A 25,515-nucleotide genomic window follows, 5' to 3' on the forward strand; every position below is an offset into this window, starting at 1 on the left:
TTGGTCTGTCCTGGCAGCAAGGAGCAGGGGCCCACCCCTGTAGAGAAGAAGAAGAAAGGGAAGAGGAAAAATGAGATCCCAGTGGACAGCTTGGATTTGGATCAGGATCTTCTGAGCCCATCAGTGCAGAGCCCTGAGGAGTCTGCGGAGTCGGCTGACAGCCAGGTATGGCCCCAAACCCTTGGCTGGGAAAATCCTGGCTGCATCTTAGTAGGAAAAGAGCTGGGCATTACCCTGTGCCTTCTGGCAGTGCCCCTCCCCAGGATGGCATGAGAAGGCTGCGGAGCATTCCTGCAGGGCTCTGTTGAGTGTGGCCTAGGGGCCAGCAGTACTGTGCAGGCTAGGCACCCTGCTCCAAGGCACAGTTGGGGCCTTGCACAGCACTGATAGCAGCTGCTCTACCTGTGGCAGCAGCGCAGGGGCTTACGTCTCATGGTGCCCTGTTCTTTCCCACCACCTCCACCCCACCTGTGCAGAGGATGGATGGTCTGGAGATCAGGCAGCCCTGGGACTCTCTTTCCTCAGGCTTCCATCCTCATGCCAGGCAAGGGAGGTACTCGGGCTGCTTGTTTCCCCATTATTACCTCTTTCATCCCATACACAGAAACGACGCTCTGGCCGGCAGGTGAAGAGGAGGAAGTACAACGAGGACCTGGATTTCAAGGTGGTGGATGATGATGGCGAGACGATAGCTGTGCTGGGAGCCGGGCGAACCTCTGCACTCTCTGCCTCCACTCTGGCATGGCAGGCTGAGGTAGGGCTGGAGGTGGGACTGTGGTGGTGGGGCTTCCTGCATGTCAGGGTGTCCCAAGAGTGTCGCTATGGGATTCGAGGAAGTGTAGGATCCTTCTGCAAGAATGGGAGAGCAGTGTGCATGTAGGAGTGTGCCAGCAGGAGGTCTGAGTGCACTGGGGGTTAGGTGAGGTCCAAACTGCCTCCTCCTGCTGGGAGAGTAAGGCCTGTGGGACATGTTCTTTAGCTGGAGTTGTACCTGAATGCATGACCAACCCTCTGCCTCAGCCCACCTTTGGCTCCTGTTTCTGTAGCTCTTGCCCTTGAGGTTAACCCAAGTATTAAGTATTTTGACTGACAGCCAAAGGCTTTGAGGTTGCCAGATCATTGTTTTCTGTGCACATTGCCGCTCTTCATCAGTCCTTCTGATTGTAGAGATGCTCAGCTTGACACCTGCCACAAACCTGCTCTGCTGGGCAATGTGGCAGGGACATGGACAGCGTGGCAGGGACCAACTGGAGTCACCATGGTGTGAAGCTCATTGCGCTTCCTTCTCTGCACACTGGTCTTGTTCTTCCTTCCTGCTGGCCTGTGTACCAGATGCCTGCAGCTCACTGCCTTTCTGTGGTCACCAACAAAGCTGCCAGATATTAATAACAGTCACTAATTGTTGTCCTGATGTTCTTGTCCCTCCCTAGTCCCTTTTATCATTTGGTGTGGCTATTAGCCAGACCTGCTGCTGAGGCAGTAAGACCTGGCCTGATGCCCCAGCCCTGTCTGGAGGGCTGCCCTCAGGACGTGTTGTCCTTTCCTTCAGCGGCTGCCTGGGGCCCCAACAGGCTTCCACCAGTGAACTCTTAAGTGAGATTTTCAAAACAGCAATTGGGAATGGATTGCCTGTGTCAGGTGTCCGTGCTGCAAGCCTGCTTCTCATTGTATTGCGTCTTGGACATCCACCTCGGTGTGCCCAGCTCCAGATGAGCTGTGAGGGCAGGCATCGCAACCAGGCTGAGCTGAGGACCTGCTCTGGGCTCTTTCCCTCAGGCTCTGCCAGTGCTGACTATGGCTGCTCCTGGCACCAGGATTGACCCAGCAGGACAAGAAGGGAGCCCTGAGGTCCCAGAGCTGTCCTCTCCATGGCCTGAGCTTGCAGTATTCCTCCCTGGATCCTGTGCCACAGAGCATTACTGGGAGGGCCTCAGACTCCCTGCTTGTTTTGTGCCTGCCATCTCGGGGCTGGGAGCAGGATGGTGTTAGGAACACCTCCAGCACAACTTTGTGGAGTGGGTGCCCGTGGTGACCATCAGAAGGTTCTGCAGCCTCAGGGAGAATTTCCTCACAGTAGGCCTAAAGTCCTTCCTGGTTCTGTCCCCTTACGTGTGCTGTGACCATGGGCAGGTGGCAGTGATGGAGTACCTTGCTTCTGTGAGTCTTGGCAGAGAAGCTCCCGAGCTTCCTCTTTTCTGGGCTGGTGAGCTTGCAGAGGAAGAGCAACTGCTCTGTGGTAGGGTGATGCCAGACAGCAAGCTGAGAAAACAACTCTCTGCTCTCTTTCCACTGTCACCAGGAGCCTCCTGAGGATGATGCCAATATCATTGAGAAGATCCTTGCCTCAAGGATGGTGCAGAAGGAGGTGAGTGGCATAGATACCAGTAGGGCGGAGGTCTTTGGACAGAGAGGGGAGGAGACCTGCCTGTCTTTGTGCGTCAGGCGCAGGTTATGCAGCAGGAGTCCTTGTCTCTGTGCTGTTCCTGCACCTGTGCCTTGCAAGGGGGTGGTGGGGTGTGCTCAGACCATCACCTCTCTGGGCTGGGAACAAGCGCAGTGCTTCTCCTGTCCTGGGGCACCAGGAAGCCTGTGGAGAGGAGTCAGACCTGGACTGGTCACCAGGTGTTTGTGACTCTCATCTTCAAGGCTGGTATAGCAACCGTGCTCCTCAGGGCCACTGAGCCTCAGAGCGAGCACTATGCTGTGCCTGGCCATCATTGCTAACTGTGAGACACAGCCTGCCTGGGGTCCGCACTGAGAATGCCCCTCCCGCCCCCCATGTTCTGCACAGGCTCTGGATGCCACTAATTTTCCTTCCCTTGGTTTCAGACTCATCCTGGAGGCCTGACATTCGAGATGGAGGAGTTCTACGTCAAGTACAGGAACTTGTACGTGCAGCGTTGTGGTGCTCTGTGCTGCAGTGGTGTACATTCCATGTGCAGCAGTGTGCTCTGTGTGCTCTCACCTCTGTCTCAGCCCCAGCTGCAGCTCTGGCCTTGCTGCTGCTGCTGCTCTCCTGAGCTGCCCAGGCTGTGGGGAACCGGGCAGCCACCGCAGCTGCAGTGCTCAGTCTTGTCCATGGCTTTTTCTGGCCTGAGGCCCCATGTGGCGAGGCATGAGCTGGGTGTTCCGTGGGTCTCTGGGAGCTCCTTGTTTGTCTTTGTGGTGGATAGGATCATTTCCCCAGGACCTCTTTGGTCACCTTTTGTTGATTTTTTTCCCTCTGCAGCTCCTACCTGCACTGTAAGTGGGCAACTCTGGAGGAGCTGGAGAAGGACCCCCGGATATCCCAGAAGATAAAGCGCTTCCGAAACAAGCAGGCTCAGATGAAGCATATTTTTACAGAGGTGAGAGCTGAGTGCAGCAGGCAGCCATTCCCTTCCCTGGCACAGCTGGGCCAGAGCTGTGGCTGAGCAAGCCATGACAGTGCCCTGAACATCCCTGGTGTCAGCAGAGGAAGTATGGGCAGGGTGACAGATAGCCCTTGCTGGTCACTGCCAACCCTGGCAGCATTGCTCAATGGGAAGGAAGGCAGCACACAGTGCTGATGGTGCTTTCCTCGTATGGGAACGTGCCTGCTTGTGATGGGACAGAGGGGAGAGAGACCTGTAAATACCTGGGTGTAGGGCCACTGCTGTCTGCTTTGCTATATAAGCAGATTAATCTTGTTTAGTATGGAAGGTGTTCTATCATTTATCTTTCTGTTCCAAAGATAGTTGTTGGATCTCCTCAGACTGCCCCTTATAATGTGAACTAGGTTGGTGGTCTATGAACATTTCTCCATGGAAGTAATTGCAAACTCGGGGGAGTGTGTGTTTAATTTCTGAATCCTGAGTCTGTCTGGGACTTTCCCAGGATGCAAAGAAAAGGCATATGTTGGATGCACTGTTCCACTGACAGTTTAACAAAGAGCAACTGCTCTTTCCTGTGACTAAGCTTAGCTTGGGGAGCTGTGAACACAGAAGCCTATTTTTTCTTATTCCCAAGCCCTAGACGCCTCTACCCAAGGACAACTGCTACTCTAAAGCCCACTCCTCCCCAGGCTTTCCATTCCCTCCTGAGCAGTTGCCGCTGGTGTATGCTGAGTAGAAAGTGGGGAAGAAGAGAGAGGCGGAGGGAACAAGGTGTCGTTCCTTGCAGAGGAACTGGGCTCCATGAGGGAACAGCTGCAGGGACCCAGGTGGTGCCGTGTGCGGTTCTGGTCTGTGGCAGCCACAGCTCTGGATGCTGTATATAAGCTGGAGCACACAGCTCGAGTCTTTGTGCCTCAGGGCTGGATGGGCTGGAGCAGACAGTTCTGCCTCCCAGCAAGGGCAGCACAGGGCCAGCAGCCGCTCCAGAGCGAGGGCTTTGCCTTCTGCAGGGCTTCTGCATCCTCCCTGCCCAGAGACAGATGTCACGTACCTGTGTCCATGGGCACTTGGTGTGCTGCACACAGCAAGCAGCATGCTGGGGACAGATGTCCCGCAGTTGTTTTCTCATGCCCACCATCTGTTTAACCCTCGAATCACCTTGAACTTACCTCTCCTTTTGCTGTCACAGCCTGACGAGGATTTGTTTAACCCAGACTATGTGGAGGTAGATCGAATTCTGGAGGTGGCTCACACGAAGGACCCTGACACCGGAGAGGTAAGTGGCTGCATCACTCACCTACCTCAGATGGGGGAGGAGGTTCAGCAGGACAGCTGGATCCAGCACATGCATCACGTCATCTCTCATCAACTTGCCTTTCCAGCTTTGCACAGCTCAGACCCTACTTCTGGGGGCCCCCTGGCACTGGGGTAATACAGGGGCCATTGAGCATTGCAGTGATTCAGTCTCAGTTGCAGCCTGTGCCCATGCCGTGGGGCTGAGCAGCCGTGAGCCCTACTCTGGTCTACTCTCTATGTGCTGCAGGAGGTGACTCACTACCTGGTGAAGTGGTGCTCGCTGCCCTATGAGGAGAGCACCTGGGAGCTGGAGGAGGATGTTGACCCAGGGAAGATAAAAGAGTTTGAAGCCCTCCAAATCCCTCCAGAAATCAAGCACATGGTAACGTACCCAGAGGTAACGTACCCAGCTGGCAACTGCTGCCCTGGGCAGGAAGGGGCTGTCTGTGTTTTGTCAAGGTCTAACAGTGGTCACCTTCTTGTCCCTGCTACTTCAGTGCAAGTCCCATATCCTCCCCTCTGGAGGTGTTAGCAGGTGGGATTTGCGGGTGGGATCCAGAGGCCAAGACCTCTCTGCGAATCTGCTGAATGTTTTGAAGCATTGTCCTGGTGCCCAGTCCTAAAATCAGGGCCTGGCCACACTGGACATTTGCCTTTTCCTCTCCATGAGTCTTGCTCCTGCTCTCTCCTGCTAGGAGCGCCCAGCATCTGAGTCCTGGCAGAAACTGGAGAAGTCCCGAGAGTATAAGAATAGCAACCAGCTGCGGGAATATCAGCTGGAGGGAATGAACTGGCTGCTCTTTAACTGGTATAACAGGTGAGGAGGGGCTGGAGCTCTGGGCTCCCGTGAGGGGCGCTGGCACATGCCTTTGCAGGAGTCGAGCTGACAAGCAGGGGCCTGACTGCAGCTGCTGAGAGCTGCCAGTGCTGGAGCTGATGGGCAGTGGCCTCAGCAGCTGTGTTTGTGTTTGAGTCTTTAGGAATGTCTCTCTGTGGTGATAGTGTGGGTCTGAAATACAGCTGATGTTTGGTATTGGTCAGACTTCTGATGACTCATTTTTGTGGGAGAAATGCAGAAGCATGCATGTTCTCAGCATCAGCAGGTTTTGTTCACAAGCTAGAGTGCACCCAAAAGACAGCTTCTTTCACACTAACTTCGAGTCCATCATCTGGAAGAGGTTGGATGGTCTGGCTTACCCAGACCACTTTGGGCCACTGACCTGATGTCTCCCACACCACGGAGTCAGGTGTGCATGGAGGTGACATGCTTGACAGCACATTGAAGGGCTAGTGACAGAGTGGTTCTTGCCCCTGAGGGCCACATTAACCTGTCCTTGCCCATATCTGCAGGAAGAATTGCATCCTGGCTGATGAGATGGGGCTGGGGAAGACAATCCAGTCAATCACCTTCCTCTCAGAAATCTTCCTGATGGGCATCCATGGCCCCTTCCTCATCATCGCTCCCCTCTCCACCATCACTAACTGGGAGAGGGAGTTTCGCACCTGGACAGAGATGAATGCCATCGTGTACCACGGCAGCCAGATCAGCCGCCAGATGATCCAACAGTATGAGATGGTGTACAGGGACACACAGGTGACTGATGCATGCAGCACTCCCAGGATGTGTCCTCCGATTCTGACTTCCTTTACTGAGGAAGCACTGAGTTGCACATGGGGCTTGTGGTATCTTTTAAGGACCCCTTTGGTGGCACTGTGTATGAGTAGAGAAGAAAAGATCCAGTTCAAGCAGAAAGGGGAAAATACAGCTGAGTCCCAGCCACAGCTGTTGTTCGGGCTTGATTATTTTGCCTTGAAGCAGTGCCTGGTTTGGAGGCATGCAGTCTGCAGCCAGCATGGAGGCTTGCAGGAACCTGCCCACTGCTTGAGGGAGGTGAATGTGAGAGAATCCCAAGTAGGATTCAGAAGATAACATTCTTATGGTGTCCAGCCTCTGTGGACTGCCAGGGTGTGAGACAGCGTCCTGCTGCCCTGCAGGAGTCAAGCGCTGTGTATGGTTTATGTCTCCCTAGGGCAACCCTCTGCCTGGGATCTTCAAGTTCCAGGTGGTTATCACCACCTTTGAGATGATCCTTGCTGACTGCCCAGAGCTGAAGAAGATCCAGTGGCGCTGTGTGGTCATTGATGAGGCGCATCGCCTGAAGAACAGGAACTGCAAGCTGCTGGAGGGGCTGAAACTTATGGCCCTGGTGAGCATGTCCTGCTCAGATTCATATGAGTAGGGTGGGTCAGAGGTGGCAATGCCAAGCAACGTCTCTGCCAGCTGCTTAGTCCCAGGGCCGGAGCTGAGATCTCCCTGTCTCAGAGGGAAGGATTGTTTGGAAGCCACTTAGTTGCTAAAGCAGCACTAATGAAGGAGGTCCCTTTGATGGGTGGGGAACTGGTGACCTGTATGGTGACATTTCTTTTGCTGAAGTGGAATACTAACCCACAGCTAGATGACTCCTCCTATGTCCTTGCATCTGCGTGCACTCCCTGACAGAGCACTAGCTGGCCACACAGCACAGCTTTGGACTGCTTCAGCATACAGAGATAGTGGCTGAGCAGCTATGTGCAACATCCTTTGCCTGTGGCGTGCCTTGTACCCTGCAGTGAGCAGGGCTGCCATATTTAAGGTGTTCTCTTAATCCTTTGCGAACATGGGACTAATCTGTGCCAGGGATAGCGGTGCAGGACTGTGTGTGATGAAAAAGGGGTCAGTGAGCTGCTCAGGGAAGAGATTTGGATGTTCACGTCCTTCATACCTATTTGCTGAGAAGAGGGCCATCAGGCCTATTGGCCCCATCTGGAGTGCTGTGTACATGTCTGGGGCCCCAACACAGCAGGGCTGTGAGCTGTTGAAGCAGGTCCAGAGGAGAGCTTTGAAGATGATTGGAGGGCTGGAGCACCTCTCCTATGAAGATAGGCTGAGGGAGTTGTGCTTGTTTAACTTGGAGAAGGGAAGGCTCCAGGGAGATGGCATCATGGCTTTCTGGTACTTGAAGGGAACTTAAAAACAGGAAGGGGACCAAATTTTTACGTGGTCTGATAGTGACAGGACAAGGAGGAATGGTTTTAAATTAAGAGAGGGGAGATTTGGATTAGATGTCTGGGGAAATGTTTTACTCAGAGGATGCTGGAACGTGTTGCCCTGGGAAGTTGTGGATGCCCCATCTCTGGAGGCATTCAAGGCCAGGTTGGGTGGGATCCTGGGCAGCCTGATCTGGAAGTTGGCAGTCCTGCCTGTTGGAATGAGGTGATCATTAGGGTCCCCTCCAACCTAAGATATTCTGTGATTCTGTGACCCTTTCCTACCCAGCTGGGTCACACTGACCTGCAGCTGGACCAAGTCATTTGCCCTTTTTTCGTAGCAGGTGACTCTTGACGATGTTACCGACATCAGGTCTAGCAGGAGGATTAGCCTGAGCAATGAGTGGATGTCCAGGTCTCTGGCAATGCTGAGGCAGAGCAGCTGGTGAGCCTGGGAGGCAGCATTCAGAACAGTGCTCTGATCTACCAGAAAAAAGTCTTGCCCCTATGTGCATGGAGTCTTGGGCTTTGTCCACATGCCAGCACAGCCCTACCGAGGGGCTCATGCCAGGGTAGGGCTGAGCTGTGAAGGCAGCGTGGGGGATCTTAGTGTTGGCTGCTCTTGCTGCACAGCCAGACTGTTGCACATCCTGGGGAGCATCCTGGGAACCACAAGACAGCATCTGGGTCAGCACTGTGGCCAAGGAGCCGCTCTGGGTGTTCCTTTGCCTCCTGGTCACACAGTGCTCTTTTGGGGCTGGAAGACAGTGAACGTTGTGATCTTGGGGCCCTTTGGTCCCAACCAGTGGGTCAGCCTTCAACCTGTTCTCTGTGTACACCCAGGAGCACAAGGTGCTGCTGACAGGAACCCCCCTGCAGAACTCAGTGGAGGAGCTCTTCAGCCTCTTGAATTTCCTGGAGCCACAACAGTTTCCCTCAGAGACAGCCTTCCTGGAGGAGTTTGGGGACCTGAAGACAGAAGAGCAGGTACCTAGAAGAGTGAGGCTGGTGACTTAGTGCAGATCACTGAGACAGCTGGCACACACTCAAGCTTTGTGGAAGTGAACACCACCCCTCAGTGCCTAAAGATCTGCTCTTTGCAAGGTGCAGTGCTACATGTAGGCCCTGGACTCAGCCAGGAGAAGCAAAACTATGACAGAGGCCATAGGCCAGTGCTGCTTTGGAGAGAGGAGACATGTGCCATGCCAAGGGCAGGGTCTGCTCCCTGCGTAGTTCCCCCCTGCCCCTTGCATGCTTGGGCAGCTCAGTGCACTCACCTTTCCCATCTTGTCCGTCCAGCAAGAGTGTAGGGTGCGTGAAGAAGTCCGTAAGTCCACGTGTCTGTCACTCTGTCAGGTTTCCTTGGAGAACCATTCTCAAAGATCCCCTCGAGTGTGGGTCATGGGGAGCAGCACAGTGCCCTGGGTTGCTTCACTGCACTTTGAGTGCCTAGCTTAAGTGAAGACTGCAGAAGATCATCCTAGAGGAGCAGGCATGGACGCATGGAGCTTTGATTAGCTGTGATCAAAGCTTCTGGTTTGCTGCAGCAGACGCATGTATCCAAAGCTGCCTGCAGCAGAACTGTGCAGAGTTCATGGCCCGTTCACTTGCCTGCTGCAGGGAAACCAGATCCTAAAATTGCCCTGTTTGTCAGAGCAGCTGTTTCAGGGCCATTTATAGTGGGTTTCCAGCCTGGAGAGGCTCTAATATTGCAGGCCTCTCTGCTGTTGTCTCCGTGTGCTTGCCGTGCAGGGAGGGCAGTGAATCTCTGCTCTTGCTCTGTCAGGTGAAGAAGCTGCAATCTATCCTGAAGCCCATGATGCTGCGACGGCTGAAAGACGATGTAGAGAAGAATCTGGCACCCAAGCAGGAGACCATCATTGAGGTGGAGCTGACCAACATCCAGAAGAAATACTATCGGGCCATTTTGGAGAAGAACTTCTCCTTTCTGTCCAAGGGTGCCAACCAGCACAACATGCCCAATCTCATCAACACCATGATGGAGCTGCGGAAGTGCTGCAATCACCCGTATCTCATCAATGGTGAGGGCTGTGCGCCGGCACTGGGGGTTGGGTGTCACTGCAGGGTTTACTTGTCGCTGCCCATAGGGCTCACTCAGCTCTGGCCTTCTGCCTGCAGTGATCTGCTTTGGTGCCCTCCTGGGCAGCCCAGCTCCCCTGCAGTGCTGCCTGCTGGTGGGCACTGCCAGCCTCAGGGTCCTACCAGGTTCTCTGTGTACAGCTGTTTCAGGGGCATTTTAGAGTGGAGTCCTCTTCAGCATTCCAGTGTGACGTGTTCTGTCAAGAGCTGGTGCAAGACCAGAAGGAGTGGAGTCGGAGGAATGTAGGGGCTTTTTGGAGATCTCTAGCCAGCCTCCCTAGATCTGTCAGCTGCAAGGATTCTCTTCCTTGCTGTTGCCCTAGACAGGAAGCTGGAATCAACTGCACTGCCAGCCTGACTAAGTGCATACATCCCTTGGGGTTGGAACTAGATGACCTTTAAGGTCCTTCCTAGCCCAAGCCTTTCTGTGATTCTGTGATCCATTCTCACCTGGCAGGGGCAGAGGAGAAGATCCTGGAAGACTTCCGTAAAACACACAGCCCGGAGGCACCAGACTTCCAGCTGCAGGCGATGATCCAGGCAGCTGGAAAACTGGTGCTCATCGACAAGCTGCTTCCCAAGCTGATTGCTGGTGGGCACAAGGTGCTCATCTTCTCCCAGATGGTGCGCTGCCTTGACATCCTGGAAGACTATCTCATTCAGAGGCGGTTAGTGCAAGCTTCAGCATTCACTTCGGCTCCTCCATGTTGTGTCCATCCTGCGCTATAGATACTGGAGTGGAAAAAGTCCAGGGTGGGGATTTTGTCATTCTTTGCCCACGTACCGAAAGATCTGAGTTACAAGTTAGCACCAATGGGTGCAGACTCCAGTGCTGGGCAATGTGATCTGGCCACTCTGCATTGCCCAGGACTGGTCCTAGGAGTGACCAGATGGAAAGCTGTTGGAGAAGGACCAGAGGAGCCACAAAAGATGATCAGGGGGCTGGAGCAGCTCCCCTATGAACACAGGCTGAGGGAGCTGGGCTTGTTCAGCCTGGAGAAAAGAAGGCTGCAGAGTGACCTCATTGCAGCCTTTCAGGACCTAAAGGGAGCCTGCAAACAGGAGTGGAATCAACTTTTGGGAAGGGCGGATAACAGCAGCTCAAGGGGAAATGATTTTAAGTTAAGGGAGGGAAGATTGAGGTTGGATGTCAGGGGGAAATTCTTTACAGAGAGAGTGGTGAGGTGCTGGAACAGCTGCCCAGAGAGGCTGTGGATGCCCCGTCCATCCCTGGAGGTGTTCAAGGCCAGGTTGGATGGGGCCCTGGGCAGCCTGGGCTGGTATGAAATGGGGAGGTTGGTGGCCCTGCATGTGGCAGGGGGTTGGAGATTTCTTATCCTTGAGGTCCCTTCCAACCCTGTGAGATAGGACCTTCCCTTGATCCTAGTTTGGGCTGACTGTATGCCCACACGCAGCCTGAGGGGAAGGAGCAAGAAGGGGTTTGTAGCTGTAGTGAGGTCAGGCCCAGCCATGACCCTGCTCTCACCTCTTCCCTCTTGGAGCAGGTACACCTATGAGCGAATCGATGGGCGGGTGCGTGGCAACCTGCGCCAAGCTGCCATCGACCGCTTCTGCAAGCCTGACTCAGATCGCTTTGTCTTCCTACTGTGCACGCGGGCGGGTGGACTGGGCATCAACCTCACTGCTGCCGACACCTGCATCATATTTGATTCAGACTGGAACCCACAGAATGACCTCCAGGTAACGGGCCAGGCAGGGCTGGACCATACACCAACTGCTCTGATACGGCGTGCGGCACTTGGAGAGCTGGCACACATCACGGGGGAACATCCCACTGTGGCTCTAAAAGCACAGGTGGGCAACACTTTGCCTGTACCTGCTGGTGGAGGGGTCAAGGAGAGCAAAGGCTGAAGCCTCATCCCCATTTCCTTGCCTTGGAGTGGTGGGTCTGGCTCCTACTCCAGCCCAGCCACAGGTGCTCAGTGAGGGGTGCCCCAGGAGGTGGAGATGTTGGGCTCGCATGTTTCAGCTTGTGACCTCTTCTCTCCTAGGCTCAAGCTCGCTGCCATCGGATCGGACAGAGCAAGGCAGTGAAGGTGTATCGCCTCATCACCAGGAACTCCTATGAGCGGGAGATGTTCGACAAGGCCAGCCTGAAACTGGGCCTGGATAAGGCTGTGCTGCAGGACATCAACCGCAAGGGCGGCACCAATGGGGTAGGTTAGCAATCAGCGGGGTTCAGCAGGAGGCTCTGAGATAGAGTATGTCTCCTTCCCATCCTGTTCCCCCGTTTTCTCTGGGCAGCTGTGCGGGGCTGTGTCCCCACATGGGGCTAAAAGCCTCAGATTCAAGTAGGATGGTTCTCACCTGAGCTCAGACCAGACCATACAGTTCTCTGCAGCACCAGTCCATTGTCAGATTGGCCAACATTCCCAGCCTGTCTGTTCCTCTCCTACCAGAGCTTAAGAGGCCAAAGCCTGTGTGGCTGCCCTGCTGCCCCACATGAGAAGAAATTGTAGGCTATATTAGCAGCCCACCCAGCCCATTTCAGCCATGCAGAGTTTTTTTATGAGCATTGGGCAGTACTATGCAAAGCAGAAAGGTAGACTGGAGAGAGAAAGAGGCTGGGTAACTCTTGGAAGAAGTGCAAGTGGCTGCTAAGTTGCAGCAGGCTTCTGGGTAGCGAAAGCCCAGTCCTACACGCTCACACTGTGGCTCACACCTGGCAGGCTGCCCCTGCACTGTCACGGGGTTTGTGGACACATGGTACTGTGTCTGGTTGACATGGACTCATGCAGCGGGAGGTCTGGGTCAGAAGAGCCTTCTCCCATGGTGCTGGTGCCCAGAGCTGGCAGGGGTGGAGACGGTGTTGTGTTTGGGCAGGTCCAGCAGCTCTCAAAGGTGGAGGTGGAGGACCTGCTGCGGAAAGGTGCCTATGGTGCTCTCATGGATGAGGAGGATGAAGGATCCAAGTTCTGTGAGGAGGACATTGACCAGATCCTGCAGCGCAGGACGCAGACCATCACAATCCAGTCCGAGGGCAAGGGCTCCACCTTTGCCAAGGTGTGTCGTGCTCTTCGGGTGGTAAGGGAACTGCCTCGTGGGGCAGAGGGGGCCACTCTGGGGGGTGTAGCTCAGTCCTGTTGGCGTGGCCTCTTCCCTGTGTATGGCTGAAGCTGTCCACCTGGAGGCCAAGCTCTTCTGCCTGCCCCTGAATGCCCAGGAGTAAGACCTTGTTGGAACATGGAGACAGCCATTCTCCTCTGGAGTGGCTCATGGTCTCAGGAGATCAGCAGAGCTGTGAGAAGGCGGCTGCTAGCCTGAGAGAATTGAGAGCTGTGCCAGCCTGGCAGTGTGCACTTGCAGTCCAGAAGGCCAACTAGATCCTGGTCTGTGTCAAGGGAGACACGACCAGAAGGGCAGAGACGTGATTTTCTCCCTCTACTCTGCTCTTGTCAGACCCTGTTCTTGTGAGTACTGCATTCAGCTCTGGGGCCCCTGGCACAAGGATACAGAGCTGCTGGAGTGGGTCCAGAGGAGGCCATGAAGATGCTCAGAGGGCTGGAGCACCTCTGCTATGGAGACAGGCTGAGGGAGCTGGGGGTGTTCTGCCTGGAGAAGAGAGGGCAGAAGGGTGTGGGAAGGCTTTGTGATACCTTCAGCACAGCCCATCCCTGTGGCCAGTCTCTCTTCTGCCATAGGACCTGGCTCTGTAACAGGACCCCTGGAGAGGTGGCAGGACCTGGCTGCTGGCCTCCACGATGCCAGAAGCTGTGCTGCCACACCATGGGGAGCTGTGTGCCTTGGGGTCCTGACAGTCCCACCAGAGCAGCCTCCTGCAGCCAGCTCCCAGGAAGGAGCCCAACAGGCCGGCTCTGTATTTGGCTGCTGTCCTTGGGGAGTCATCAGGCTTCCCTCCACTTGCAGGTGGCACAGCCCAGACTCAATTTCCAGCAGGCCAGACAGGACTGTAGTGGAAAGAGAGTCAGCTTCCTTAGGCAAACAGAAGAGCCTTCTGACATATGTAAACATAGGGTGCAGTGCACTGCGGATCTATGCTGGGAAAAGCACATCTGGAGAACACAGCTGCAACCTGCTCACTCACCTTCTCTCACTCTCAGGCCAGCTTTGTAGCATCAGGCAACAGAACTGACATCTCCTTAGATGACCCTAACTTCTGGCAAAAGTGGGCCAAAATAGCAGAGCTTGATACCGATGCCAAGAATGAAAAGGTAAGATCCAGTTCATGGCCTATGAGCCCCACAGCTGGTACAGAATTGCCTCCCACCTAAGTCTGGGAGGTCCTTCAGTGGCTATGTAGATCATATTCAATCTCCAAGAACCAAACCTCTCTAAGATCCAGAAACAAATAGGGCTGAGGGGAGCTGCCCAGGCTTCTTCAGCCCAGGTGGAGCAAGTGGGGGGGACAGGTTTGAATTATGCCACTGGTTTCACCATGTGTATTTGCAGCCCTGCTGCCTTGCCTTCAGGCTAGTGATGGGAATGGGAACAAGGAATAAAGCCAGGTTATCAGGCAGCCCATCTCTGTGTCTGAGCAAGGAGATGTGGTCTGTCAGTTGGATGCTACAGTGATCTTGCCTATTGCCCTGCTTGGCAAATAGGCTCCTTCCCAGCAGGGAATATGGGGAATGTGGCTGCTGGAGCCAGAGCTTGGTTTCCCCTGACCTGATTGCAAAACTGCTGGACCTTCTGTGAGCATCTCCCAGGGTAATATCCTTGCACCTCCTATGCACCTCTGTGAGCATCTCCCATCCTTGTTCTTGGCCCTGCCTGCTGTGTGAATGCTAAGACGAACTGCAGCCTTGCTGGTACATCTGGAGGCAGCACAGCTGGGGCTCCTGCCCTGAGTTGGGTTGATGATGACGTGGATGCATTTGGCATTGATGGGAAGGAGGCATGTGCATACCACTTGTTTTCATGTTGCTCCTTTCTGCCCCTTCTCGGAAGCTGCCTTTCCTTTTCCAGCCTACCTGTCTCCCCATCAACACAGCAGTTACACCACCTTCAGCACTGCTTGTCCCAGGCATTGCTGGGAAGGCCAGGATTGTGAATCAGAGCTGAATCGGCTGCTGAGCATCAGCAGTTTGACCTCTGAAGGCCCGATTTTCAGCCTCTGAGCATTCAGGCAGAATTATGTGCTGTCTCTGAATTGTCTTGTGTGCACATGAAGCAAATTTGGGACTGGAATCCTTGTGGCAAGGTGGTGACTAGCCCCAGGGCTGGGAACTAGGAGCCAGAGGTGTGAGCAGAGCAGGGAGCAGCAGCAGGGAGAATTTACTGTGCCGTGGAGGACAGGTGTTGCAACCCACACCTGAGTGCATTCCCTCTTTGTCCCCATAGGAGAGCTTGGTCATCGACAGGCCCCGTGTGCGGAAGCAGACCAAACACTACAACTCCTTTGAGGAGGATGAGCTGATGGAGTTCTCTGAGCTGGACAGTGACTCGGATGAGCGCCCCACTCGCTCCCGGCGCTTCAATGAGAAGACGCGGCGGTACCTGCGGGCTGAGTGCTTCCGTGTGGAGAAGAACCTGCTCATATTTGGGTAAGTCTCCCCCCTCCCAGAGACCTCAGACACGGCCTCCAGCTGCCCCAGCACACAGGTGGGCCCCCAGCTGCCGCAGCCGCGTTCTGTCCGTCCTCAGCAATAGATACCCAAAGCAGTGTTCCCTTCTAGCAGTGACCCGTCCCCGTGGTACCTGGACTCCTAGGCTCTGAGCAAACATTTGGGTGGAAGGGGAGTTTAAAACAAAGCGCGAGCTGGTTGTCAGGGCTTCCAGAGTCTGCTCTTGCTACAGCCTGTTCAATCCTGTGCAAACTTCTCCCCATCTCTACTCCCATGATGTGGGGACGTAAGACCCTGTCCGTGAGAGTTGTGCCCTTTGTGAACTCACGCAGCGAGGTCTCCAGCTGCATACGAGTGTTTATTGTCTCTATTACTGCGGTTCCAGCTGGGGACGATGGAAAGATATCCTGACCCACGGGCGCTTCAAGTGGCACCTGAACGAGAAGGACATGGAGATGATTTGTCGAGCACTGCTGGTTTATTGTGTCAAGCACTACAAAGGGGATGAGAAGATAAAGAGTTTTATCTGGGATCTCATCACACCAACAAAGGATGGCCAGAACCAGGCACTGCAGAATCACTCAGGTATTGCGTGTTCTCTCTGCCATTGCAACAGTACCTGTCATTAGCGTGCCTTCTGCAGGACTAGGCTGAAGAATTGAAAGCAAAGCCATTTGAAACAGCCAGGAAGCGCTTGTGGTGGAGCATGACAACTCTCTCATTGTAGATAAAGTGTCTGCCATGGGACTGACCTCCATACAGACCTCAGAGACAGCAGCAGGGGCTGCCTTTGTGTGGGAGTGCATTTCATGGCTCCTGATGCTTGTTTGGCTGTGGCTGGTGTGGAGAGAGCTTTGCAGTGAGAGCGGCCTGCAGAGTTTTATCTCGCTGTACTGTCAGGGTTTCCTTGTGCTGGGGGACGCTGCACTGTGAGCTCATAAATGTTGGTGACCAGGTGAAGATGTTGGCTGGGACAGTTCTGAGGGTGTCTGGCTTTTCCTCAGAGCAGCTTAGGATGCAGAACAGATCATCACACCTGTGCCAGCCCAATACAAAGGCTAAAGTTGGATCTGCCTGGCCCTGGCCTTGCAGCTGCTCGTTGTTTGGAGATGGTAAGGGACACTGGCAGTGCAGTCTGTGCAGCTGTCTCATCCTATGTCACCAGCTTGTGCCTCCTCTTGTCACAGTTCTGGTCCCAGACACCCTACTCTGTAGTGCCTGTCCTGGTTGGTGGGAGTGCAGTATTGATGATTTGTCATGAGATGCTGCAGTGCAGAATCCTGCTGAGGTGGTGCAGGACCCCTTGTCTCAGGTCTGGCTACACCCTCCCTGTCGAGAGGACTAGTGCATGTATATATGAACTCTGAATACCCCACGTATCACACCATGTGTTCAGAGTATATTTGCATCTGGATTCCGTTGGGCTGAGGCTTCCTACGTGTCCTCAGCTTCTGATGGGGTCCAGCAGAGGCTTTCCTTGCTCTACTCTCCTGCTGCCCCTCTGGCTCCTAGGGGCTGTGCAGACTTTCCCCCGTGCCTGTGTTGCATCATCTGCTCCCTGTAGGAGTCCCTTGCAGCACAGCAGAGTGCCATCACGCAGCCATAATGGCCTTTCTCTTCCCTGGTATGAAGCCTGTGCTGGCTCCTTGGGCTAGCTGGAGGGTTGCAGCCTGGGACACATGTGCCCATTCTGTGTCAGAGGACTTTGCACCAGGCAGAATCACGCCTGCATCACACGGCTTTCAGGACACGTGAGTTGGGCTGGGAAGCTGTGGGGGAGCCCTTAGCGCTCTCTTGGGGTGATCAAGCCCCATGGCTGTGTGCTACTTGTGGGGCACACAGTGAGGAGCGAGGAGGCTGGGTCTGCCCAGCCTGCTTTTGGCACCACTGAGACAGGCTGATACCTGAGACTCCTGTTTGAAGACAGCGGCATGCAGGTGGAGCACCTCCAGAGCAGGGCTGTCACTGAGCCCAAGGATGTGCTGAGCACGACACGGTGCTCAAACAACACGGTGCAGTCTCAAGACCCAGCGCAACTGCTTCCTTCTGTGTGGAAATGTCTGACTGGCATACGGCATGAGGTCTGAGCATGTGGCCTTAGGGGCTTCCTCCAGTCACTTCCTTCAGCGGGAGCTGCTGGCAGGGCTCCCTTCTGCTCTGCCATGCAGCCCTGCATAGAGCAGCTTAGAGCAGCTGGTCTGAGCTTGAGAGCCCTGTGGGGAGCAGAGCAAAAGGAAGAAATGAATTGGCTGATATGAATGGGCTTGATGTAAGTAGTACCAAGTAACAAACAAGCAGCGGTTTAAGTGAAGTATCAGTAATGCTTTACTGCAAAAAGCAGCATTATAACCCATGTGTTTGGATATTTAGCACAGAGAAGCAACCTGAGCTTCTCTGTCAGCTTTTCAGCTATGCGTTGGCCGGAGGTTGACAGAACCATCTAGTCTAAAGTTGGGGGCTGGAGGAGAGCAGAGCCCTCCAGTGCAGAGCAGGCACACAGCAGGTGCTGCCATGGCTCACCAGGGAACCAGAGCTCTCCTGGATGCGGAGCTGATGAAGCAATACATGTTCCAGGCACTTCTGATGGGCAGAAAGCAACAGAAAACATCCAGCCCTTGCACGTGCCTCCTGGATCCTCAATCCTGTGTCAGGGTGACTGTGAAAGGGTGAGTGGGAGCTGCAGCCAGCCCTGCCCAGAGCTCTGCTGGGCCCACCAGGCTGCTGCTGGCCATCCTGGCATGGGGCTGAGCTGCGAGAAAGGCAGAGTTTGCCCAGACTTTGTGATGCCAAATTGGTGCTGGGGCAGAGCCTGGTGACCACAGCTGCCTGAGCTGGAGCCGTCTTCATGCCATGGAGCTGCAAGCACTGTGCAGGTGTTGAGGGCGCCGTGATGCTGTCTGTTCTGCCCGGTGTCCCAGACAAATGGCTGCGGCAGCAGCACTGAGGCTTTTCTTTCCCCTGTGTGTGACATCAGCGGGACTCTGCCTGGGAAGTGCACAGTGCAGCTCGTCTCCCTTGGAATACTCCAAACAATAGTGACCTCACCGGGCATCATTCCCGTGCTCTGCTCTGAATTCACATGTTATTTCAAGGTTGAAAATGTGTTTTTCAGCTCCAGCCGCAGGATCTCACTTTATCTTTGTCAGCCAGATGGAACCGCGTTGCTTTCTCATTCAGTGTGTTTGCCAAGTGCAAATACCACCTGCAGTGATCTGGTTCCCACATAGCCCTCCTTCTGATGCATGGAATGGGAAACAAACCCAAAAGATCAGATCATCAGGATTATTTTCTGGTCCTTGATCATGTGGAAGCCTCTTACTTGAACTCTTGTCCAGAATTTCTCTGTAGTCCCTAGAGGGTGAGCTTCAGAGGCAGTGTTGGCCAGGGGCTCTGAGAGCTGTGCCCAGGGCTGAGGTCCATTTGATGTTTTCATACGTACATACATCAAGGGATCCTGTTATCCCTTGGGCTCAGCACTGCACTGTTTCTGTGGTGATCCCCACACTCTTCTAGGAGATGGAGTCTCCCATGCTCTGGGTTTACCTCATGAGCTTCATTGGCAGCTCCTTCACCTGTGTTGGGCTGAGTGAAGATGTTACAAACCCCCTGACATCTGTCAGCTTTGATCCATCTGAGATGTGCCACATCTATCCCATGTGATGCAAGTGCTAAACAGAAATGGCACGTCATGTTAAACAGAGTGTCAGAGTGCTGCTCGTTGGCTTTATCAGACAGCCCTGTAGTATTATCAAAAAGCAACAGCCTGTTTTCTTAAGATCTTTCCTGTCCCTATCCAGCGCTGACTGATAATTTTATCAGAGCTGTTGCAGTGACAGGGGAATGAATCTTCCTGTGATTTTTCCCAGCCCAGTCCTTCTTTCCAGTCCATCCCTTTTACCTTATGATACACCTTTCAAGCTGTGTGGCCACTCTTGTCTCTCTGGTCATGGGCACAGAGATCTCGGAGATGGGTGTGATGCTCCCAGCTCTGTTTTGGAGGTGATCTGAAGAGCTACAGGTGAGGCAAACTGGGGGCTTTGAAGTGTGCTGAGCAATGCCTGCCCCACAGCTGCCAGCCTTACTGGTCTGCAAGAAGGGTGATGACCCCACCACCTACCTCTGCTGTTCAGTGGCAGCATTTTATAAACCTGGGCACATACTTGTCTCTGCTACCCTGGCTTGCAGGCTGCAGCCCACAGCCGTGCAGGGCTCCCAGCCGTGCTGCCTTGACACAGCTGTGCTGAAGGTGCCTGGCCTGGCCCTCAGTGCCCATGGTGCTCACTTGCTGCCACTTGCTGTTACAGGTTTGTCAGCACCAGTGCCCAGAGGCAGGAAGGGGAAGAAGACAAAGAACCAAATGCTGCTTCCTGAGATAAAGAACGCAGACTGGCTTGCTACATGCAACCCTGAGGTGGTCCTGCATGATGACAGCTACAAGAAGCACCTCAAACAGCACTGCAACAAGTGAGTGTAGGAGCCCGCGACAGCTTGTGGGGCATGAAGGGGGTGGGAGTGAGCCGTGGGGGGCTCAGCCCTTGCAGAGCATCATGCTTTGGTGCTCCTCCTGCTGACAAGGCTGGAGCAGTGTTCCAGGCAGCAGCCGTCAAGCTGCCCACCCTACAGGGAGTCAGCGTTCAGAGAGTGAGTCCTCCCATGTGGGAACACCACGTGGAACAGCTTTCGCTGCCATCAAGACCTTCACGGCACCCCCCTGTAGATGCTCCAACGAGAGTTCTGAGTACCTGCATGCGAATGTGTGTTCTCTGTGTGCCCGAGAACAGGGTTCTGCTGCGAGTGCGGATGCTGTACTACCTGAAGGCTGAGGTGCTTGGGGAGGCCGCTGACAAGGCCTTCGAGGGCACTCCTGCCAGGTAGGAACTTCAGGTGAACCCCAGCTTTGCTTCTCATGGTGACGGTAGTGGTGCTTGAGCAGCGTCCCTGTCAGCCCGGCCCAGGCAGGCCGGGTGAGCCAGGCACTGCAGCCCCATCACCGACAAAGCTGCATCCTTTGGTGGTGGCTGTGTGTGAGCAGGGGCTGTGGCAGCTCTGAGGCCGCAGTGCCATCCCCAAAGAAAATCTCTGTGTGCTGCCTGATGAATTGGCCTTCAGGCCCAAAGGAAAAGCCTGCAGGGACTGCACCCGTTTCCCAGGGCCAGCCTCAAGCAGAATGTGCCCCACTGCTGGGGCCTACTGTCTCTTCCCCATGCTGAGGACAAAGGGGCTCTGCTAATGCCACCCAGCTCCTGACCTACCCACTATCAGCTCTTGGTGCTTCAGAAAGAAGCATGAAATACTCAGATGAATTTCCTGCAGGAGGGGCTGCTGCCTTCCCCAGGATGGTTTGTGCCAGCCCAGCTCCATCAGCACAAGTTTGTGTGGAGGGAATGTCGCACCCCAGCCTGCCAGCTGTGCTGCTCCTGTGGGTCTGGCTGGCTTGCAGTGCTTCCTCCGAGCAGACAGGAGCTCTTGTCCCCTGATGTTTCTTGAGCGGGAGGGCTGTGCGGTCTTTGGAGAAACAGCACAGGAAATGCTGTGGGTGCAGTGGAGCAGACCCCAGCTCTCCCCAGGGAGACGTGTCAGGCCAGCCCTACACTCCAAGCTGTCCCCAGCTCTGGCCTCCCCCTGCCCCTGTCCCTCAGCCCCTGGCACACTGCCGTGCCTGGTGAGGCTGCAAGAGGAGTGCTTACACTTGTCTGCTGCAGAGAGCTGGATGTGCTGCTGCCAGACATTGACTACGTGGAGATCCCAGTGGACTGGTGGAATGCTGAAGCTGATAAATCCTTGCTCATCGGTGTCTTCAAGCACGGTATGTTGCCAGCTTGTGTGGGAGGTGGGCAGCGGGTGAGAGGGAGCAGCTGGCCAGAGCCACAGGACTCGAAGTGGATGTGGTTTGTGTGCTCCCACATCCATGTAAGGGGCAGAGCTGCAGCCATGCAGTGCAGCTGTGCAGGGCCAGAACAGCTCTTTCCAGTCACCTGCAGCTGTGCAGGGTCAACGCAGCTCTTTCTTAGATGTACAGCAGGAGGTTCACCAGAGCAAGGCTCAGGCCTACCCTCACCCTGTCTTTCTCCTCTCTGATGGCTTTGGCAGGTTATGAGAGGTACAATGCCATGCGGGCAGACCCGGCGCTGTGCTTCCTGGAGAAGGTGGGCATGCCTGATGAGAAGCTGCTTTCTGCAGAGCAGGGCATCAGCGATGGGGCTCAAGACACTGCTGAAAGGTAGGCAGGGGATGAGCCGAGCCCTTGGGTGCTTTGCAGAGCTCCTGGGTCTGTGTGAGAAGCTGGTTGGTGTTAAGCAGTGAGCTATGCTTATGGAGGGCAGTGAGGGGAGAAGGAGGCAATGTGGATGGGAGCGTGGCAGGCACTGGGGAGCACAGGTGGGAGCTGCTCCATGCTGCAGGGATGGAACTGCTGGCTGTACTGCTGGCACTGCGAGAGAAGTGGCATCTTACTATTAGGACTAATTTTCTGTCTTATCCAGGGGCACCATGGAAAAGGAAGAGAGCAACGGAGAAAAGCTGGAGGGGCTGCCGAAGCAGGAGGTGAGTGGGATTGGCAGTGATGGATGCTGCTGCCAGGGCTGCTGTCCTGCCCAGTGCTACAAACATGGCTCAGCTCTGCAGTGGAGCACAGGGGAGCAGTGCTGCCTGCATCCCTGTTCTGTGCAGTTGCTGCCTTGCCAAGCACAATCTCTGGCCCATGCCACTTCTGCTTGTTGGAGCATGGCTTTTTCTTGCTGACCTGGACAGCATCCACTTCCCAGGGAGCAGAGGGATGTCGGGGGCTGGGAATAGCCAGGAGGCTCTCATGCTTGGCTTCGGCAGCCATAAAGGGCTTTGGCAAAGGAGCCAGGATGACAAGCGGTGGATCAGGCAGCCCATGAGGGTGTGGCGTTTGTGTGGTGCTGTCAGTGCTGCTATGGCCCAATTCATTGTGGTGGGGCCCAGAGGAGACAACGCTGCATGCTTGAGCTGTCAGCTCTGCTGTCAGCACTGCTCTGCTCCCGTGTGCTGAGGGCTGCGCGCAAGGATGTGTGGTCCTGCGGCCCAGTCCGTGCCAGGGCCATGGAGGGAGGGCTGGGCAGCGTGACCTCCTGTGCAGCTCAGCAGCGGTTCCTCTGATGGTTTCTTTCTGCAGGACGTTGTGGCTGCTGGGGCAGGTGAAGCTGGCGAGAAGCGGGATGAGCCATCGGCAGGTGAGGCTGAATCTCCCACAGCATGGCACGGTGCTGCCCAGGGACTGGCACAGGAAGGGCAGAGCAATGGCAGGGGCTGCTGGGGGGAGGGAGGGGTTGGGTCTGTGCTTGTGGCTGAGAGCATAACCTGGGCAGCAGTGCATACCCAGCACTCCCTCTGGCTTTGCTGAAGGGCAGAGGAGGCTTGCAGAAAGCCTGTTTGGCACATTGCCCTGCTGGCTGTAGGAGGAATGTCAGGCTTGGCTTTGCTGTAGCCCAGTGCAGTGATGGCAAGAGCATTTCTGGGGTGAGAGCACAAATGTGCTCTGAGAACTGAGTCATGCACAGCCCAGGGATGGGCTCTGTGGCAGGGCAGGCAGCATCCTGAAAGAGCAGTACTGAAGCCAGCTGAGATGAGTGCGTGGGGTCTCTGCTGTTGGTGCCGTGAGCTGCCAGCCTCTCTGCAGGGCAGGCAGGGCAGAGTGAGTCCTGGAGGCTGTTTAGCCCAGAGCCGTTGCTTCTACCCCAGTCTCTGCCCTTGGGCTCTCTGAAGGAGGTTCAGACGTGGTCGGGGTGTGAGCCAGCAGCTTTTGGGGTGCACAGGCCTCGGGGTGGCCACCACAGACAGCCCCTCTTTCCCAGTCACACGAGGTGAAGGTGGGAGGGAGCTCCCGGAGGCAGGTGGCAGCGCGCGGCCCTGGGGCTCTGCAGCGTGCGTTAAATACTGATGTCCTTGCTGATGTTTGAAGCCCAGGATGGCTCCGACTCAGACAGATCCTGCTGGCCTGTCTCGTCTGCCCTCACAGCCAGGCTGCGGCGGCTCGTCACTGTCTACCAGCGCTGCAACCGCAAAGAGTTGCCTGCGCGCAGCGAGATGCTGGTGCCTGGTAACCATGGATACTGGCTGCAAGATGAGGTGTTCCGGAGAGCCTCTGAGATGGACTCGGTGAACAAAGAGATGCAGAAAAGGTAATAGAGCAGCAAGTCCAGGTAGTGGGTCCTTTTCACAGCTGGTTTAGGCCTGGTGATGTCCCTTCTCCCCAGCAGCCACTGTCCCTGCAGCCGGCTGCCTGCAGCAGAGGCACATGGCTCCTTCCTCCACTGTTCCCAGCACTGGGGACCCCGAGGCCTGGACACCAGCCCAGCCCAGGGAGTGGCCTGCTGTGGTTTGCAGATAATGGCTGTTGGCAGCACAAAGCAAGCAGAGGATAGCCCATCAGGATCAAATCCAGCATCTGCTGGGCCGCTGAGCAGAGCTGTGTGCTCAGAGCTCATCGTAGGTGAGGGGTGACATATGAGCACCGTTGGCCTGCCCAGAATGCCCAGCCCTCCTGGCTGCATTAGCCTCCTGCTAGAGGCTCCTGGACACTGCTGGTGGCTAACTGCCGTGTGTTCCCATTCCATTGCGCTCCAGCAAATGGTGAGACTGTCACCAGGTACCCAGCACCCCCTTTTGCCCATTTTGAGCACATCTGCTGCTCCTTCCTGTTTCATGGGAAGGTCTGACGCATTTGTCTTTTGAAGATAGTGTTACTGGAGCCTCAGCATCCCTCCCTGCTCACTCCGTGGTTATATGGAAGCTGCTCCAGCCCACTGACCTTCCCTAGAGCTCTGTTTATCACACTGGTCAAGATGTTGTTGTGCTGTAGATGCTGCAGCAGCCAAATATTTCCTGTACTTTATCTCTATGGGCCCTTTTTTTGGTCACCTCACCAGTGTGTCCCTTCAACTGGAAGTCTTGTAATAAGCTGTGCTTTGGCTCGTTGGTTTGGATCGTTCTTTTTTTTTATTGACTTCCTTCATATTATTCTCCTTTTTGGAATGAAACATCACTGCAGAAGACTCAGCCTGTGGGAGGAGGGGTGGAAATGCTGGTCTGGGTGTACTGGGTTGGGTTTGGAGTGCTGTGGGTGCTGCTGCCCTGTCTGCTCTCCCTTGATGAGTTCCAGTGGCTTGCAGCCGTTGGCACAGGGATGCATTCTGGAGCTCGGATTTGACTTCAAGATTTCTTTTGCACAGGGCACTCACCTGCTTCTGCTCTGGCCCTACAGTTTGTTCCTGACCTCTTCTCTGTAGCCCACATTTCTCTGCTGTTTGCCCAGGGCTGTATGTACCCCATGCAGTCTTCACCATTTCTATCCTGGATTGTTCCCTTGTGTGATCCCTATGGGATAAAAGCTCAGGGAGTCTGAGGCAAGGTGAAAATAATGATGTAACTGTACTGCAGCTATAAGAACTCATCTCCAGGGCTGCTTTCCTTCAGTGGTGAGCAGGTGACACCTGCCCTGTCACCAGTAGTCCTGCTGACTCCTCTCATCGGAGGGACAGGTGTTTGTTAGTAGGAGCCTTGTGGCAATGAGCCCCAGTCCCAGCTCACCTCCTGAAGTGGATGGATGAGAACTTTGTCTTCAAACTGCTGGTACTAGAATTGAGTTTTCTGAAGAGGTGGTGAAACTGAACCCCATTTGGTAGAAAGCAAGTTGATACGATAGCTTTGTGCATCCACAGAAGCTGATGGAGCTTGCCCTCCATTGGCAGCACAGCCAGGAGCTGCATGGGGTTCTGGACATTGCAGTGAGCCAAGAGCTCGAGAGCCCGTGGCCTTCACTCCTCCTCACTGTGCACCTTAGGGCCTCAGGTGCTGGTGCTCCTCCTGCAGCTCCCTCAGAACTGGTGGGCAGTAACCAATAACCCGCTCCGAGTCTCTCTGCCTGCTGTCTTGTCCTTGCTGGCACCAGCACATGTCAGTGGTGCTCACATGTCTCCTCTGCCCCACAGGTGGACAAGGAGGGAGCAGGCAGATTTTTACCGCACCGTCTCTTCCTTCGGGGTCATCTATGACCAGGAGAAAAAGACCTTTGACTGGACCCAGTTCCGAGCCATCTCTCGTTTGGAGAAGAAAACAGATGAGAGCTTAGAGAAGTACTTCTACAGCTTTGTAGCCATGTGCAAGAATGTCTGTGGTCTCCCACTGTGGAAAGAAGATGGTAAGTGAAAATTGCATGGCCTTTCATAGAA

At 54.9% G+C, this 25,515-nt stretch overlaps 1 protein-coding gene across 10 annotated transcripts in view; it reads left to right on the forward strand.

Annotated features, from left to right (window-relative positions):
* Positions 1-25,515, forward strand: part of CHD6 (chromodomain helicase DNA binding protein 6) — a 73,404-nt gene that overhangs the window by 34,054 nt on the left and 13,835 nt on the right. For 5 of the 10 annotated variants that reach the window (XM_052683524.1, XM_052683523.1, XM_052683516.1 and 2 more), the window contains 27 exons: positions 18-165; positions 605-754; positions 2,300-2,365; positions 2,830-2,888; positions 3,230-3,347; positions 4,543-4,629; positions 4,897-5,046; positions 5,345-5,466; positions 6,000-6,243; positions 6,680-6,856; positions 8,520-8,663; positions 9,463-9,718; positions 10,234-10,444; positions 11,282-11,477; positions 11,789-11,953; positions 12,621-12,800; positions 13,859-13,969; positions 15,099-15,301; positions 15,708-15,910; positions 19,627-19,786; positions 20,104-20,193; positions 21,025-21,128; positions 21,413-21,542; positions 21,805-21,865; positions 22,461-22,518; positions 23,247-23,466; positions 25,276-25,484. In XM_052683524.1, coding sequence (XP_052539484.1) covers positions 18-165; positions 605-754; positions 2,300-2,365; positions 2,830-2,888; positions 3,230-3,347; positions 4,543-4,629; positions 4,897-5,046; positions 5,345-5,466; positions 6,000-6,243; positions 6,680-6,856; positions 8,520-8,663; positions 9,463-9,718; positions 10,234-10,444; positions 11,282-11,477; positions 11,789-11,953; positions 12,621-12,800; positions 13,859-13,969; positions 15,099-15,301; positions 15,708-15,910; positions 19,627-19,786; positions 20,104-20,193; positions 21,025-21,128; positions 21,413-21,542; positions 21,805-21,865; positions 22,461-22,518; positions 23,247-23,466; positions 25,276-25,484 — 4,022 coding nt within the window. The remainder of the gene's footprint in view (positions 1-17; positions 166-604; positions 755-2,299; positions 2,366-2,829; positions 2,889-3,229; positions 3,348-4,542; positions 4,630-4,896; positions 5,047-5,344; positions 5,467-5,999; positions 6,244-6,679; positions 6,857-8,519; positions 8,664-9,462; positions 9,719-10,233; positions 10,445-11,281; positions 11,478-11,788; positions 11,954-12,620; positions 12,801-13,858; positions 13,970-15,098; positions 15,302-15,707; positions 15,911-19,626; positions 19,787-20,103; positions 20,194-21,024; positions 21,129-21,412; positions 21,543-21,804; positions 21,866-22,460; positions 22,519-23,246; positions 23,467-25,275; positions 25,485-25,515) is intronic. The other 5 variants (XM_052683518.1, XM_052683526.1, XM_052683520.1 and 2 more) reach the window with 4 other exon arrangements.

Source organism: Tympanuchus pallidicinctus, unplaced genomic scaffold (genome assembly GCF_026119805.1).
Source record: "Tympanuchus pallidicinctus isolate F22 unplaced genomic scaffold, pur_lepc_1.0 scaffold20, whole genome shotgun sequence".
NCBI classification, from domain to species: Eukaryota; Metazoa; Chordata; class Aves; order Galliformes; family Phasianidae; genus Tympanuchus; species Tympanuchus pallidicinctus.